This window comes from Vanessa atalanta, chromosome Z (assembly GCF_905147765.1).
Source record: "Vanessa atalanta chromosome Z, ilVanAtal1.2, whole genome shotgun sequence".
In the NCBI taxonomy this organism is placed as follows: domain Eukaryota; kingdom Metazoa; phylum Arthropoda; class Insecta; order Lepidoptera; family Nymphalidae; genus Vanessa; species Vanessa atalanta.
Genome location: NC_061902.1, coordinates 15805171 through 15824143, shown reverse-complemented (window position 1 = coordinate 15824143; position 18973 = coordinate 15805171). Strand labels below are relative to the sequence as shown.

Sequence of the window (18973 nt, the reverse complement as noted above, 5' to 3'; positions counted from 1 at the left end):
CACGTCTAGAATCGTTTTGTTCAAAAATTAATAATATAACGAATGTTTTTCAAAATTCCCATTGGAATGCTAAATGCGCTGTTCGTTCGTTCGTTGCTTTACACAGTCATATACTGTATATTTTAACATTCAAAGCTTTGAAAGGAATGTTATGTTCATTCCATTTGCGGTGGCTTTGTCCATTGCAACATTATTCTTGATTTGCAAGTGTATTAGTAGAATAATATCCATTGGACTGCTTCACCGTGCCATACCATACCGTAGTCATAACGCTACTGGTTAGTGCACAATGTCGTAAATTTTGAACTGGGAAAAAACATAATATTTCCTGTTCTCTTAATTGAAAAAATTCGCACTATATAATATAAATTTGGAGAAATAAATTAATTAAATTTACAAATAAACGTTAAGGGACCTCTGAAGAATGATCGGAGTAACTAGTATATGAGAATTGTATTAATCTTCAGACCGAAAAGACTTTTGTATTATAATTCTAAAAATAAAAAATAAAACAGATTTACTGTTCAGTGATATTAACGAATACAGAAGCGATTTGCATTTGAGGGTCATTACTAATCTTTAGCAGTAGTATAACAGAAACCCACTCCAGTTATGTTGATAGAGGAAGCCATTATAAAATCAATTGCCTGTAATGTTACTTTGCAAAAGTTCGATTGCATCAATATCTGAGAGATTTAAACACTCCTTCAAAACGACTAATAAGATATTATTCTGCTCTAATTTGAAAAAAGCTTTCTAGAAGTAAATTTGTTTTTAGGGCTACGTTTGACCACGGTCATATCTGATGCAGTCCAAGATGACCCGTCTTAGCTTAGCTAGATAATGCCTATTCACTTTTGGCAAGATTTGAAATTTGCCCTCCCCCCTGCATTACTATTCATATAAAGAGAAATGACACATTACTTTAGAAAGTTTTATTTTAAGTGTAAAATAATATTTAATTTTGGGTACCGAAATAAAATATAGAAACAATTCGTCACGAGTTTGTTTCATAGCAATAACCTTATTAAGTGCTAGTCTATTCGTGTTACCATAATGTTCTTATTATAAATGCCTGTTTCCCAACGGCTTACAGGCTTTGGGTCTGCAAATTGACACCCCCCCCCCCCCTTTTTGCGCCCCTGGCAACTGCCTACCTGGCCGGCTCTAGTTACAACACCACTTATACGCATTTTCTTACCTACGTAAAGTAGCACTTAATTAAGTATTTATGACTTTTGTATAATTATACTTTACTGATAAATTAATTATATCATATCCCAAGTTATTCTGATTGATCTAAATAAACACGATGAACGAGCTAAAGGCGATTGAACAAAAAGTTACAACATTTTTTCCTGCAATATATTTCATGTTGTGTTATTTGATTTTTTTTATATTTGATTTTTTTTATATTGAATTTATCTTTATAACAGAATTCATTGTTTTACTTTTATCATAAAACTATTAATAATGAAATATTGCAAAGCATCACGAATAACTGAAGTTAATCAGACACAATAAATAAATATCGCTTGCGTTTTATAATTTAGACGTAAATCATGAAAGTGTTGCTGACATTAGACGCTTAGCAAAGCTGAGCATTTTCGCATTGCACAACATGTATACGTAAATTATGTGTTGTTGTATAATTTATTGTCTAAAACTTACCGATAGAATTATGATCTTGTCGAACAGCATAACCGGAGCCATGTGAAAGTCGAAAACGAAGTACTGTTAACAAAAAAAAACATTGTTAATAATTTTATTTCAAAATAAAATATCCGAGTGCATAAATACATATTATATAGGTACCTAGATCAAGTGTCAGAGCACAAAAGCATTAAAACAAATGGAGTAACTTTATTGCTTTGGTATGCGTGACAACTATACTAGACACTCGGCAAACATCATACTACTTTACTAGTGTGCGTGTATTTAGCGACTAATCGTTAGCCACTATTGTTTTCAACGCGTTCTCAGCTTTGCCAGTCTATGATGTATATAAATAATCACAGATGCACAAGATATTGTCACGAAAGTTTTTAGGTCATATTACTTAATCACGAAGAAGGGATATCAGATTTAATTCATTCAAAAGGTACCTTCGGAAGAAAAGGCGAATTTCGATGACACAATTAGTAAATAAATAGACGAAAGTAAAAAATATATTAAACTTGAGCTGAGTAAGTGAAATTTTGTATCAACACCAAGATAGATTCGTCAGGAGAGCAGTCGTAAATTTGTCATTGATTTGATTCTTGGAGTTTTATAAAATAAACCGAGTTTTATAAAAAATCTGTATTAAAAGCCTGAAAGCCACGGCAAAAGCTACCAAGATAAGTATCTGAGCTCACTTCGAATTATTTATAGCCAGGACCTGATCCAGATCTAGAAGGCAAAGAACATTTCTTAATAAATGATAAAACTAAGTTTCATAATGTATATTTAAATTAAGAATAATATATTCTGAGTTGATGATCCAATAGATTATATGGTTTAATACATCGACCATTAGACTAGTGGCTTGAAATCCCCCTTTGTCTTCGTAACAGTACCAACACAATGTGCATTAATCCCTCCTTAATCATTGTAATGGGCGTGACTACCTATCCTACATTAAGTTGTGTTTGTCTTCACCTTACCTCTTATATTAAAAACAAATGCTTAGTGTGATCAAGTTGGCAATTAAAGGGCATTTATACTCGTAGATACTTACTTCGTTGTAATAAGGGCAGTTTGTGCTCTCTTTGACGCTTGTGTATTTGCGGACTTCGCCAATCTGGATACTAACTACTGGATCCATGTTCAGGCCAGCCAACTGCCTTGCTTCAATGATCGTGACGCAGACTTGAAAATCAGCAGCCTTCAGAGCTACTGGTTCAGACGTGTCTTCTATCATAGCATGACGCCTGTAAAAAACTTGGCTTTAAACTGGATCTGTTTTAAATGTAAGAACTTTCTATCTGTTTTATTTACACAAAATTATACGCATGTGTGAGATATAAGTGGATAATCTGTAAAACTGACGTCACACATGCCCGTTTTGTCTAACCAGTGTGGTCATAGCTTATTCATAATTCTGTTTCACAGGTGCTCTTGTCTGCAATATTATGTACTATATTTAATTAATTATCGATTACATATATAGATAGATAGACAAGAGCGTAGGTATTTCTCACTGTAATTACTACAGAATAGATTTACATGCCCTATGAAGTTCATCTAATTATTATTCTCAATTAATATATTATTATCAATGTACAATAATATTTAGGAGTAACTACTAAGTTTCTTGTTAGATCTTGTGAGAGGCCAAAAATGATGCCAGTAATATATTCATTACAAGTTCTAACTATTTATTACTAAAAATATTTTCGGATTGTTTATATATTACGATTGAAACATTTGACCAGAAATAGTGTCCGACGTATTATAGACAAGATCAAATTATTTCAGCTGAATAATGACAACTAACGCTATTGTTATATTATCTTCGAGTTAACAAGGTGAACTTCGCTGCATTTTATTCCTAGTATAATATTGCCTCATTCAGCATGACAATATACACTTCTATAAGATTATGATGTCATCCCGAACGGTTTCGATGGTACCCATATATATAATTAAATACAAGAGCACTGCCGACTTATTCTAATAACTCAACGGGACGATAAATCCAACATGATCGGAAAGAGTCCAAACGCTGGACTAGAGACTACGTTCTTTCTGAATCATACGAGACAAACACTTCCAATGTCCAGCCTGCTAACTACTACTGCTCAACCCGGACTTTGGACATAGGTTTTCGTGATATTATATGTTACCCAAAAGGCCCGAACAGACATAGGATTAAATATATAGCTTCTCTAGGTCGGGATGTTATCAAGAAGATCCTACTAGAGACTCAGTAGTTACAATTCTCATACAAAAAAATTGCAATAAATTAAAATTGAGTCTATATATTATTAAAAAAAAAAGAAAAACACTGCAACGTTCTTATTAAGATTATCTAAATCATTTTTATTTTTGACTCATTTAATAATAGCCTATTGCGACATTCCTTCGTGGAAAAGGCCAAAGGCCAGTAGAACTGAGACATTTATTGGATGTTACTTACTAAGTAGTAACAAGGAAGTCCTTGTCTATGGTGTAGAACTAAGTGAGTATTTCTGTACTTATTTCTAACTATTTAAATGATATAATTATGGGATACCGATTGCTGTTATTTTGGGTATGTGATAAATTACCTGCTCTTTGCTCTTGGTATAGAGGCAGGTAAGCGAGTGTCTACGAATATATTATCATCAGAAGACATTGAGGTCTGGCTCGTCGGTCTATCCATATCAGTGGATGTTCCAGGCATTTCCAAAAGGCCCTGCTCCTCATCACCAGCGCTGCGATAGCGGCGACCCAGTCGCATGAGATTCTTCATCGTCTTTAAAGTTGATCGCTTGTTTGGCGATTCCGGTGGACCTGTTTCATTCTTATTGACACCCATGGACAGGCCGCGTCTGTAAATAAATCGTTTTTGATCAAATTTGTTTCAAAACTTATAACATAATGTACAATTTCAAAATCGTGTTATAATGAACAGAATGAAATTCTTAATATTGCAAGAAATAGTGCATATAATTTAGTTTAGAACAGAAAACTAGACAACACTTATTGCTTAATATCTGATAATTAAAAAAATTACAATGACACGTGATGAATGGTTCTACTGTAGTCACAATTATAGGTAGCTGCTCCCAATATCCTCTCTTTTTTTACTAAATATTTATTATTCTTCTTACGATTGTATTTAGTAAAATAAAAGGGGACCATATGAAATATTTACCGTAAAATACGTTTTCCAGCACTTTTCAGTCTACGCGTGCGCGACTCTCTCTCATCTCCAGCATCTATGTCAATAATTGTGTTTTTCATTTTGATGGAGGTCTCCAAAGATTCTATGTTCCTCTGCAAGTTTTCGAGAGCATTATCATCATCGCCGTCGGATTGTGGCGCAGAGCTCTGTGAAGAGGTGCCCGGGACAGCAGGTGGTATATAAATCTGTGAGGAATCCTTCGAAGAACCCTGTCCGGACGAGCGTCGACTGATATGCACAGACGGTATAAGGTGTGGCGGCTGTGAAGGCCGTGTCCTTTGTGGTGGTGTCTGAGGCAGCTGAGCTCGGGCGTTCTGCCGAGGTGGCAATTCGATGATCCGTGCGCTGGTTTCATCTTCATGGGTAATTTCCGCCGGTACCGGTGGTGTGTAGTACACGTCCATTTCGACGAATGCCTATAAACAATGAATATAGTTACAAAAATGTAATAACAGTTTCTTTTTATAATAATATAATGTAATAAAATGTTATTGCTCGAACAAACCATTATTGTCTCAATAATCTCTAAGAAATATTTAAAATTCATACACAGTTAATGTAAAATCTATTTTAAATGAATACAGGTATAGATCTCAACTCGCAGTCCACCTTTACTTGTCTTTTTATAGAAAATTCTCAAACAGAATTTGACGACCTCCGTGGTCGAGTAGTGTGTACACCGGTTTTCATGGGTACGCCACTCCGAGGTCCCGGGTTCGATTCCCGGCCGAGTCGATGTCGAAAAAGTTCATTAGTTTTCTACGTTGTCTTGGGTTTGGGTGTTTGTGGTACCGTCGTTACTTCTGATTTCCATAACACAAGTGCTTTAGCTACTTACATTGGGATCAGAGTAATGTATGTGATGTTGTCCAATATTTATTTATTATTATTATATTATAATCTAATTAATAAAAAAAAGTTGTCATCGCTTCTAAATAAGCGAAGATAACGAATAATATACACGGAATTGTTGATAAATCGCCAAGTTTCGCCACCCTGGATGCGTATCGTCAGTAAAAGTAGATCAATAAGGTCCTTTAAAAGAGCGAAGAGCTTGTGTCAAATAATTTTCCCCTCGCAGTTTCTAAGTACTTAATTCTTAGTACTCTTTGTTAGTGCATAATATTATAGTGTATGAGAAGACGTTAAGATGTAAGTTCTAAGTGTTAGCTTAATGGCTGCCGTTACTTTCGTATAAGTCTTTCCACACATTAACTCCTGAAACGAAAGGTCAATGGACTACATAACGTCTGTATTTGTCCATAATGTTTTTTTAAATGTACGCATACTAAGCCAATCTCACGAACTTTTCTAGTGTTAAACAAATCGGAGATATATCAGGCCTAAGATCAGTGGCTTTATATTCTGAAGCAATTATATTTTTCTATATCCAGACTGCTACTGAAAATTCCATAAACTTGACCTGACTTTGAACTTGGATTGACGGGTCGAATTCACTAACCTTAATGTTTAGATAGTTCATAGCTTGGTAAAAAAATGTTGATGTCATAGACGGCGTAATACCTTTCTTGAAATGTATAATATGTTTTTGTGGTTCGAATTTAGACAGACTTACGGCAAGTTTGTTTAAATTGGATTTTTAACTAAATTGATACACTAGTTGGTACCTTAGTCATATTTCGAAGACAATTTTGGAGGTTTCTTATTAAATGAGTCAGGTAGTATGAGCTGTCTACAGACGGTCTATAGTTTAGGCAAAATATTTACGGTTGAATTCGAAGCGGTAATAATGAGTGAACATTTGTTTTACGTGCCGCTCCCGGCGGACAAAAGATTTATGAAATTTCTACTCCATAGTCTATTTCAGTAACCGCAATTAACCTTATGTTATACCAGCGGTTATATAATACTAGTTTTCGAAGTCGAATCGTTACCATTTGAGAATATTAGCATGATTTTTTTCGCTTAGAACATTTTTTCTACTGTTACTGTCCAGAAGGTACTAAAGCTCGTCAATATCAACCGAACAAAAAAAAAACTCGAAACTAAAGGAGAAGCTACTGAACTGTCTTGTCTTCGCCTCTACGTAAAGAATTTTCATTAATTTCGATAGTTTTTAACTAACATGATAACAGTCATATTAGTTTTGAATAACATTTTTTTTTTTGTCGGTTTTGTAATTTCGGCTTATCAGGAATTGGGTCACTGACTAGTCAAAGCCTGTAACGTTAAAATACAGTACGGAAAATTCACGAGAGCCGAAATATGTACTTTCAAATGAAAACGGCAAAAGATTGTGGACTAACCAGGCTTAAAAAAATAACTGAATGAAATCACCATTAAACCAGGACGTAATCCAAACCTAATCTGTAAACAAAGAATCGAGTTTTGTATCAAATTTATATTTATTATACTTCTTGATAATGAATGTTGAACATGACTTCCATAAAAAAATCTATTTACTGTTCTCTTCTTTTAAGAGATATCTTATCTACAAAACCCCACAACTATTTTAATAATTTTAAACAAAAGCGTTAACTGTTATTTTCACTGTTCCTTATTCAAATAACGAACTCGTATACTCTTTATTTAAACTCACTTGGTGATTACGTTCTTAGTGCTCGCCTATGCTCTACGCCAATCTTAATTACGTGAACACGTCAGAATTACTGTAAGTCTCTTCACCTGTCAGTATTGTACATTTCATTTCGCAGAATGTTTGCAGTCGTCCACATTCAGCACTGATCGTATTATCTGTTTCTTAACTACTGCAAATGGAGTTCTATTGCTAAATACGTCAAAGCTTATTTATAACTACGGTTGGTTACAAAATCCATTTAATGTCCTGGACTGTGACAGTTGGAAATTATAATGGATAAATAAATGTCCAACTAATATATAAAGGCCTAAATTTTTGTTCAAAAATGTCCTCTTGTTTGATTTTAATTCACGATTGCCATTCTCAAGAGAGGTACCTGTAATAGTTTGCACTGCATAAGTGCATTTCCAGTGCACATTTCGTTCCAGCACTCTCATAATCCGATGAACAAATCATAAACGACCAGAGTTCTGGAGCAAGACCAACGCCAAAATTTTTATCGATAAAATAACGAAATATGTTTGTCTATCAGACGATTGATACCAGTATTTGCAAAATTCCTAGGCCTAATAATAAGCAGTGAAAATAATAAAATTCAACCAACGAGAGAAAGGGGTAAGAATGAGGCTTTGAGCTCAACTGCTGCCTCGTTGAAGATACATAAACTGTCATTGTCGGATAAACACATGTAGGTGGCTTAACGTCTTAACAATTTATCTTGTCGCTGAGCTGAAGATCAATTTTAAACATAAAATTAGCAAGTATTAAATTCAGCCCTTGTCCGGAATCGAACCAGCGATATTGTTTAAGATTTATATAACCTGGGTATAACGTTAGCTTTCGAGAACAATATTTGTTCCTACGTAATGCGGAGTCTGGCAATTAATTATTTAATTGGCAAGTGTAGGGCGTGAAACTAGAGTATCTGAATAATTCGGGACTCCTGGGAGAACATCTCGTTTAAAATGCTGTTTGCCGTGAAAACTGGTTGTAACTCGAACATTATACATTTTATTTGTATAACCGCTACATAAAAAATAATGATATAGAGCTAGATTAAGTGAGCCGGGGATTCTAGGCATTGCACGTCTCGGTGTTTCTTTTATTTTTCCGACTTCCTATAAAATTATTTTTTACAGTAATTATATTTATAACTACGATGTTTTTCAAGAAGGCATCAATGAATTAAAAAATGATAAATATTTATAATTAATTTTAAATTCTTATTTCCCAATCTTTCGCCTGACTTTCGCCTCTACACAGACAGTGCCTAACGGATAAGCCAAGACTGTTAAAAAAAATTGTGTTTCATATCAGATTTAGTACATAATAATTTAATAATAATATTACAAAACAGAGATTATTTTTGTTTGGAGTTTGAACGCACAAATCTTCTGTAGATGCTAATCTACTCGTCCTTTATGTTTTTTTTTTTTTTTATAATAAAGGTAGACGTTCAATTTTACCACCCGATTGTAGATCACCACCGTCCATATATATCGGCACCGTAAGATATATTAATCATATCGTGCATCGCAAACGCGCTTCCAACCATAGGAAATAAGAGGATTTGTCCCTTGCGCCGCCTGTATTGTTGCATTACATTGGCTCATTAACCCTTCCACCCGGAACACAACAATACTGATTATTGCTGTTTGTCGCGATAAGTGAATGGCATCTATCCAAAGAAGGGCTATCATAGAATTTTCCCTCACACTAATGCTCAGTAATGTTGTCCTTATCGGGGTTTGAACCCGTCATTTTCAATTAAGCTTCACAATATATTCTATCCACTTAGCTACTCAACTCAATTATGGAGCTATGTTTTATTTTGGAACTTATATACGTCTTTCTGCTCCAACAGTAACAATATATATTTGCTTCGATACCATCGTTGCGCGGCGGCGCAGTGAGAACAAGGGACGGTGTATTTCACGAATACTTGTCAATTTTTGGATAAAAAATATTATAAAATATTGCATTTGATTTATCACAGAGACTATTTATGGACCTAACTATATAGGCGATCGAATATCGAACTGTTCTGTTGTACTAGAAAACAAATTATTACAATGAGAGCTTAAATATTTTTTTTAGCATTAGCAGCCTGTAAATTTTCCACTGCTGGGCTAAAGGCCTCCTCTTCCTTGAGGAGAAGGTTTGGAGCATATTCCACCACGCTGCTCCAATGCGGATTGGTGGAATACACATGTGGCAGAATTTCGTTGAAATTAGACACATGCAGGTTTCCTCACGATGTTTTCCTTCACCGCCGAGCACGAGATGAATTATAAACACAAATTAAGCACATGAAAATTCAGTGGCGTCTTTAGTTAAGATGCACGCGTTCTAACCACTAGGCCATCTCGGTTTAAATAAGTATAAATATGTAAATTAAAAATATCTTCGTTACAAATAATAATTGCGGGGGACGGTGAGAGCTCCCCGTCGAATGGCAAAAATTATTATGTAAATTCATGTTTCATGTTTTACCAATTTAGATTCCAATTGATATTCATCTTTTGTTTCCCGCATGTGTACGGAATTGAAACACAATAATTGTGAAATAATATTTTACATTTCAAAGTTCATTATAAACTTTAATAAAACATATTAGTATAGATTGCCTGGGGCTTGATATTATTTCTGTTGAATAAATTATATGTTCAATTTTAACATTAAACCCGTCATAGAGAATCGTAGTCGTATCGTAGTAGTAGTAATTATAAGTTAAAACATTTTCTTCGTGTCTAGCAAATTCTTTGCAAAGCGACGATATTTTTATTTTTAATAATATTAAGGACATAAATTACTTTTTTTATCACATTATTAACTTTTATATCAAGAAAATGTTTTTAAGATATAATTAAAGGGAGAAAACATATTATTCTCCTTATATTTCTCGTCGGAGATTTCTCAAAGTTTTCGTGTTCTCATAAACTTATTTCTAGTTGTTAATTAACTTTGGTCAAAACCTCGCCGGTTTTTTGGTACATGCGCGGTGTCCAATTTAAAGAGACATTTTTTTTTTTAATTTTCATAATTCGTATCATGTCTTGTCATGGTTAGCGTTTCAAGCTATATACTTTTCCGACTGGCATTTGTGACTTTCAATATTATTCGTTATACAAATTTTACAAACTTGCAATGTAAGTATGTGATGATGACAATGCATTGGTATTTAACAGCAAGCAGCACACTACTGTGTAACGTGATTCCAAATCCACGTGCACGGCGGAACACCCAAGATGGCGGATATTTTTTAAATTCATTCCTACAATATGGGTATCAAATGTAAGGGTTTCTTGAGAATAAGTCAAATATAGTGAAGTTACTGTAAACCGATATAGCGGGGTAAGTTTTTAGTCCTTGCCTATAACATGGGTATCAAATAAAACTACTTACTGAGAATGCGAATGCGTGTTCAAACACAAAAAAAAAAATCTCCGTCCGTACATATGAGATTAGCGTTTTGTCGTACTGACCACTTTGATCTGAAATATCTCCTCTTTGGTTAAGAATTCCAAATTCAAATTCATAAATTCGTTTAGCTGGTACATTTAAGTTTTGAAAACAGTCATTAATTAGTTTTTTCCTACTTATTTTTTACCCAGCCAAATCCTGTCATAACTGAAAATTTACTCAGAAAAAATTACTTGTGAGTGTTTCATATGAATATAAACAAATCGAAATTTAAAATACTGTCAGTGCATTTCATAGCCGCAATTAATGTTGGCAACAATTTTTGCAGCAATTTTATCTTTGAATCACAATTTCGATTCTTTTGTTCAAAATGAACTCAGTTCTGTTTTATTTTAGAGGTGTTTGCATTTTTACTCCCAGCTTTCAAATGGAACGGCATGAATATATAAATTTGAAACAGGACCGAAATTTCGGATCGTTTGTTCGCTTCAACTTGTGTTCAACATGAAACTCTGGTCAGGAAACTATATCACTATGGAATTAGAGAATGTGCACTCGACCTTCTGACTTCTTATCTTAACAATAGAATTCAGAGGGTTGACGTTAAAGGGACAAGGTCTCCTGGGGTCTTAGTTGGTATGGGGGTCCCACAAGGATCAATTCTTGGACCTTTTCTATTCCTCATATATATTAATGACTTGCCCTTTCTTGTTGGGAACAAACATGATATAGTATTGTTTGCTGATGATACCTCTTTGGTTTTTAAAATTAATAGGAAACAGGTACAGTATGACGATGTAAACAATGCTATGTCTGATATAGTACACTGGTTTAGCGTAAATAATCTTAGGCTGAATAATAAAAAAACTAAAATTGTAAAATTTAGCACACCAAACGTGCAAAATGTAAAACCCGATGTACTTATCAATGGGGAATCGATGGATCCAGTTGAAACAACTGAATTTCTTGGCCTTACTCTTGATGCCAAATTACAGTGGCTCCCCCATATAAACGGATTGGCGGGTAGACTGAGTTCTGCGGCATTTGCGGTCAAAAAAATTAGATTATTTACCGATGTTGATACGGCTCGCCTAGTTTATTTCAGTTACTTTCACAGTATAATGTCGTACGGTATTATGCTTTGGGGTAACGCAGCCGCTATCCATACTATATTTGTGCTGCAGAAGAGGGCTATTCGCGCAATCTATAACCTGGGAGCCAAGGAATCTTTGAGGTATAAATTTAAAGAAATTAAGATATTGACTGTTGCTTCTCAATATATATTCTGTAATGTTTTGTATGTACGGAAAAATATTAATGTTTTTATGAGAAAATGTGATTCTCATAACGTTGGTACAAGGAACAAACACAATCTTGTTACTCCTGTTACTCGACTGCATAGAGTCAGTAACTCTTTTGTGGGGCAATGTATACGCTTCTACAACAGGATCCCAGAAAGCGTTCAAAATGCTTCTGTTGCGAAATTTAAAAAAATTGTTAAGGAACGCTTGTGTGCGAAAGGTTACTATACAATTAGTGAGTTTATGTTTGATAGCACACCTTGGGAATGAAACGATCGCCTCCTGGCTGTTTCTACTCATATATAATTATGTATATAATTAATTTGACGTAAAAAAAAAAAAAAAGTCCCGCTGAGTTTCTTTCGCCGGTTCTTCTCAGGTCAGGGTGTTTTCTTTTCCGAACCGGTGGTAGTGTTTAACTTGACAATCAATAAGAAAGTGTAATACTTCTATATTGAATAAAGGAATTTGAGTTTGAGTTTGAGTTTGCTTCAGCATTTTCCGCTGCAGGTCAGGCCCTTTGATTCTCTGACATTAGTCAGGATCTATGTCAGATAACGACAAGGAACTTGTTTGATTGAATCAATTAGATAATAATTTACCCACCAATTATCAAACATGACATAAATAATTAATAATATTAATTTCAGTCTGTTAATTGTAAACTGTACTGGGATTAATTAATTCTTCAGAATCGTAAATTATTAATTGCATATGTAATCAAATTAATTTCTCAGCCGATCGAGAATAAGACTGGAGCGGTTTACAACTAAGACAAGCTTATTGGCGTTTTTTTTGGTGACTGAGTAAATGGCTGAACCTGATTGTGCTGCGTGAACTGTAGCGGGAATCATAGGAAATCGGAGCAGTAACCCCTAGTTCATACAGAGGAGCGCACAACTGTTTGCATATGATCCGCACCAATGCAGTCATCAACCTTGTCTATATAGTACATACAGTTAATTTAAATTGGAGCACTCTGTTATATTTATCTTTGAAAAAATTATGTTGGAGAAATCAATAGGTGTGCTCAAGTTGGTTACAATGAACAGTTCTTTTAAAATAATACATCCAGATTACAAAGTACTTGTTGGATAGATATATACGATATAAAAATATTTAAGTACATTTTAGCATAATCCTGATAAGTTATAAGTAAACCCTTTTTCTGCAACAAGTGTCTTGGCTTATGGCCAATAAATATTCAACAGAGTATCTCTAGACTTACTTATACAATTTCTCGCAAGCGTGTGTAATCAGGATACCTGTTGACAACGTTGAGGTCGTGGAAGCGATTTATGCAGAAAAAAAGTCTGCTAGAAGTCTTTGGGATAAGACCAGATCCATATAATCCATAATATTACTAATCCAGGTAAGGTTTTATCAACGGTTTTATGAGTTTCACAATTTTAAAAGAGATCCAACTAAGTATCCCTAGCAGAATATATATTTTTTCCTTGCTGATACACACTTTGTTTCCTCATGAGGAGATTTGAGGCTAATAATTCATTGAGTGGTTTGAATATACTTTTATAGGATGAAAGATGAGGACAATTATAAGCACATGAAAATCTTTTTAAAAATGTTTGATCGGATTTAAACCGGCTAATTAAAAGAAAGAATATTGCCATGTGAGAAAATACATCAAATGAGCACAACTTCGTGGAAGAAGTGAAACCATTCCGCGTCAAAATGTTTCACTTAAACGTTACACAAAGAAACGTTGCTATCATAACATATTTGCGAAAACATCAAATCTCCGTTTAAATTATATTACAAATATTGGTGGCAACGCGAAAGGTTGTATCATCCATATGCTACGAGTTGCCATAAATACGTATAATTTATAACGGTATCCTTTATGAAGATTCTTTGAGCTACAATCCCTTTGTCAGAGATGTGGTCGTTGTACATAAATTCCTTCTTATATTATGGCATTCGCACTCCGCTTTGTCAGATAATACCTTAAATATTTAACATGATCCCGATAAGGCTTCTTCTATCGACGTCTCGTTTAAAACTTTTTAACCACTCGAAGGACGACCAAAGAAATGGAATATTTAAACTTTAAAATTCAATTTTACGCTTCAAATATTAGAACGGATACGCCAGTTTTCTCCCGGGACTCATGGTAACTTCATTGTGAGTGACTTTAGTATCTGATAAATATTATTAAGAAGACGTCCGACTCAAGGCTCCATCGGGATTCTATTTGTATCTGATATAAAATTTCATTAACACAGACTTTAAATAGGTTTGTGGGAATTGAAACTTTTGACCTACTTTTAAGAATAACCCTGCAAGGATTGATCTTAATAGTTATTGTAATACGGAACCAAAATATATTTTTATCTTATCAAATTTATTTCAAAATCAGAAATATATATGGTTTAGTGAATAGATAACCAAAATCACAATTATAATGAAGGTAGGCTATGTGTTTTCACGTACATTATCAAGGTCAGGTGAAAGAAACGGCTGCACGTTAGTCCTGTTGAAATGAGCTCCTAAGGTTCCCTTTCAGTATCAACAAGAAACTACTTAATCCCAAGGACTTCTTACGTTTGGTCTAATGATGTGTATTTATCAGATTCTTATAGAGTTTAATAATAAATTTTATAAATAAAACATATTATTTTTATAAAAAATGAAATAAGCATTTGAATATATTATTCAAAAAGTCTCATAGTCTTGGATCTTAAAATAAAATTTTATTCTATTTTATCTATTCGTATTCTAATATAAAATATCTCAGTAGTCACCAGAGTATTGTCGTCCCGTCGGACTCTGAGAATAAATGTGGACCAATGTTCGCACACACATTTCGGTATAATCCATCCTATTTAGTTTGTCTGTTGAGAATGGCTGCCCTCACCGTGAGGATATACATCACACTGTCCTTTGCATTAATGTTGTAGTTTTAACGTTATCAATCCAATGTTTCAAGATATTATTTATTTGAAACACCATCAGCATATTCATAAGAACAAAGTAATCCAAAATACACAGACAGATGCAGTGTGATACACTGCTACAGGTATTTACGACGTTTTAGATCAATAAAAAGAAGTGATACGCTCTTAAATTAAATATTATCAAAAATAATAATACTTACTGCACATATCTAGGCCACACAATTAACACAAATGAACTAATTCCTACCATTCAAAGGAATTTATCATTTTCAATTTATAACAAAATTCAGATATACATCATGTATTGTGCGAGTGAATGAAAATGAATGAATGCCCATCATTCGTTCAGGTCGCAGTAGCGTTACTTTTCAACAATAAGGTTCTAATTTAAAATTCATAGTTCATCATGAAAGCTGGAATAATTAATGTGAAAATAGTATGCCCACTAAGGGTATTATTGCTAGTTGAACTCCTACGAATAAAACTACACATAGGACGATTTGTATTCACGCAAATATGAACTTTAATGAATCGGTACAGCTTCTAGAATAGATTAAATGATAATTAAAATTATATACAGCTTAATATAGTAACAAACTTCGTGCAGTCACGAAGGAACGAAGGTGTTTTTTGATGTGGCCGGACACGCAAATATTGAGATATGTTTTGTTACGTGAATGTTTAAAACAATATGTTCGAAGGTTTTTTTTTAAGGAGAATAATAATAATAACTAATGTAATTTTAACTGTTTTGCAAAATATGATATAATAAGAAAGTATAATCATCTCTTTAAGAAGCTCTCGTTGAGAAGCTACGCTTAAATCATTTTTAAGAATTTCCGCAATGGAACAAAGCTGTGGCATAAACTCCAAAACTTTTACAAAAGGAGACGTGGTCGGTACCGTAATACTATTTAGCTGTGGATCATAAGATTCTGATTCCAAATTCAGGATATTATCCGTAGTTTGGAAGCTTAAAGTGCTTACAATTCTACAAAGCACGTTAAGCCATCAGTTCTGATCCTGAAACTGATTATGAAGAAGAAGAAGACTCATGCTCTATACTAGTATAATATCTCCAGCTCAGTTGGCAAGTTACGTTGGCCTCTATCATGGAAATCAGTCGGAAGAAAAATCTCGTATATTTTTATATTAATATATTAAAGTTTATTGCTAAGTATTTTCTGTTCAATGATCTAGATCTTTACGATGAGATGATTTTATCACTTTAAAGTTACCCAGACGAACTCTCATTAATAACAGTTCATTTTTTATGTTGTTTCGATAAACATGCTGTCAGCTGTATGATAGCAATATAGATAAACAATTACAATATAACTATGGAATCTTATCACAGTAACGAATCCCGTGCCCCAAGATGGATGTTTTAACTTTGCGAAGTCGGAAATAGGTGTTAGTAGTTACCTTCCCCCCGTGTCTATACAATGATTGTCACGGTTTCTTCGTAGTCTCGAACTCCAATTGTAAATTGACCGGCCAGCTCTTTTTTGTAGTATGATAATACCCCAAAGCATAATGTCGTAATTGCAATCTAAAATAAAGCAACTACTGCTGTATTTTCAAACAACAACTCAAATTAATAATATTACTTGTGACACTTTGCCATTCCAGCACATAAATGTATTATGAAGCCAAGATAGCTTAATAAAACAGAGCGCTAATTTGATTAACTTCCAAGACTTGGCAGTTCGCCAAGACCAGATGGTGAGACGCTTGACGCAACAAGTGCTTGAAATAGGGGGGGAGGGGGATGTCTAATAGTGGTGTCCTTTATTTACTTAATATCTTCAAATATCCAAATAACTCCCGAATACTTATCAAATTATTTAATTATTATATTCCTGTAAATATGTAGCGATATACAGTAAAGCAATATAGCTTACTTGATGTTGAGTCTTCTTTTTTTATACGTGGAATTGATTGCGTAAGAAAGAAAGGTCTAAACACCCGTTGCTTGTGTTTAAAAATATCACAGCTTATTTTCAAAGGGAACATAAAAAGCCTATCGTTGAACGAAACGATTACTATTCAAAACGAGAGACAAACTAGGCTTATAAATATATTAAATTACCCATTCGCCCGATCTTCGTTCGGGTAGAATAAGGGTCTAAATAAAACTTTCATATCGTAATACTGGTACTTCCATTCGGGATATTTTTTTCCAATTCCTTCAACAATCGTCGATATATTTCAGTCAATTTACACAAACTCTAATGAATCAAAGTCAAAGTTGAAATCTTTATTCAATACAATACAGAAGCGATAAACTTGCCTATTGATTCATCGATCTACCACTTTGTTATACCAATCAATGAATCACTTAAACTTTCCTCACGAATCACTCCTTCTCTAAATGAAAACCATATGAAAATCTGTTCAATCGTTTTTATGTTTATTGCGTTCAGACTGACATACATGTGACCTATATTAATTATACTGACTGATATTAGGATCTGAACAAAAAAATACTTAATTCCTCGCTAAGATTTCTACCTGATTTAATAATCACGTAAAGAAGTATGAGCATTACTTTTAAAAATAATTCAAGTACTTCAGTCGAAGACCAACGGATTGAGGTTTCTTATTAATAAATTATTAGAGTCTTGTGAGTTAAAATAATACTCTCTGAAGCCATTTTAGATATTGCGAATATTTGGGGGGTGTACCTGTGTAGACTGGTACCGTACATGTTAGTTGCGCTATTAAAATATTAACAGACAAACTTAAATTGTTTAATTACATTTTGACCGCTTCCCGTGTAATTCTTTCGGTAAAATAAAATAAATTTTGACATTTTCCACAATCTGTAAATGTTAATTTGTGACGATAATGTTAATTAATTATATTTATTTTTAAAGCTATTATTATTTTAACGCAACATATTTTTTAATTTCGTAATATTTAACATGTTGTGTTTGCCTATAAATATAAATATTTTATTCATTTGTCATTTTTGTAAGTGATTCTAAGAATAAATAAGAAAACATTAGTAATTTATATTAATATCATAATTATCATATCCTTCCATTAATACATTTATACGATTCTGAAACTAATTCTAGCATCGAAATTAACTTTAGCGTTAACGAAAGCACGCACATAGCAGGAAAACCCTGCATTAGTTAATTAAAAAAATAATGATTTATAAAAATAACGCTTAGCGGTATTTTTATTGTATGAAAAATTTATCGTTACGTGTTTTCAAATATATGTTCAATTGTAACGAATTACAGTTTTTGTTTACTTAGTAAAGTATTTGTTCAGCCCTATACGCAATGGGATGAAATTCGCTTCAAAATTTTCTTTGTTAATAAACTTGATGCGGAATATTAAACATACTCATAAAAAATAGTCACTGTCAGCACATTTGATTCTTGACAATGATGTTTATTGAAATAATTTATAATAAAATGAAATAATTAAATACGGAGTAAAATATATAAATTGAAATATGGAGTTTTGTAGTTCAGCTTAATATATGGTAATGGCGTACAAACTATACGCGCCACGCCCACGCAGAGTTGAGGAGAGCGGAGAGGTGGCATATCGGCGAGCTCTTGATTCAAATGCAGTAAGATATTTCCTATCAGATAATATCTTAGCTAATATAATACTGTAGCCAAATGGCCAAATATGTATTCGAAATTCCGATTTAAAAAAATACACTGCATCCCAAAATCTTGTACATCAAAACCGAATTTTAATCAACCTAAATGCATAACGATATAATTTTTATCGGAGCTATAATATATCTTTCAATAAAGGCATAGGATCAATGTCCACTAGGAATTCTTCCAATTGTGCTGATTACTCCACAACCGAAAGTTAATCCTATAAAATGACATAGAAACAATAAAATCTTAAATGTATGTCTTGAGATAGA

At 33.5% G+C, this 18973-nt stretch overlaps 1 protein-coding gene across 1 annotated transcript in view; it reads right to left on the bottom strand.

Moving 5' to 3' along the window:
* Nucleotides 1-18973, bottom strand: part of LOC125075742 (otoferlin-like) — a 79704-nt gene that overhangs the window by 27435 nt on the left and 33296 nt on the right. Inside the window, exons 4-7 of the mRNA XM_047687444.1 lie at nucleotides 4841-5286; nucleotides 4251-4514; nucleotides 2720-2912; nucleotides 1672-1734 (exon numbers count right to left, since the gene is read on the bottom strand). Of these exons, the coding sequence (XP_047543400.1) occupies nucleotides 1672-1734; nucleotides 2720-2912; nucleotides 4251-4514; nucleotides 4841-5286 (966 nt within the window). The remainder of the gene's footprint in view (nucleotides 1-1671; nucleotides 1735-2719; nucleotides 2913-4250; nucleotides 4515-4840; nucleotides 5287-18973) is intronic.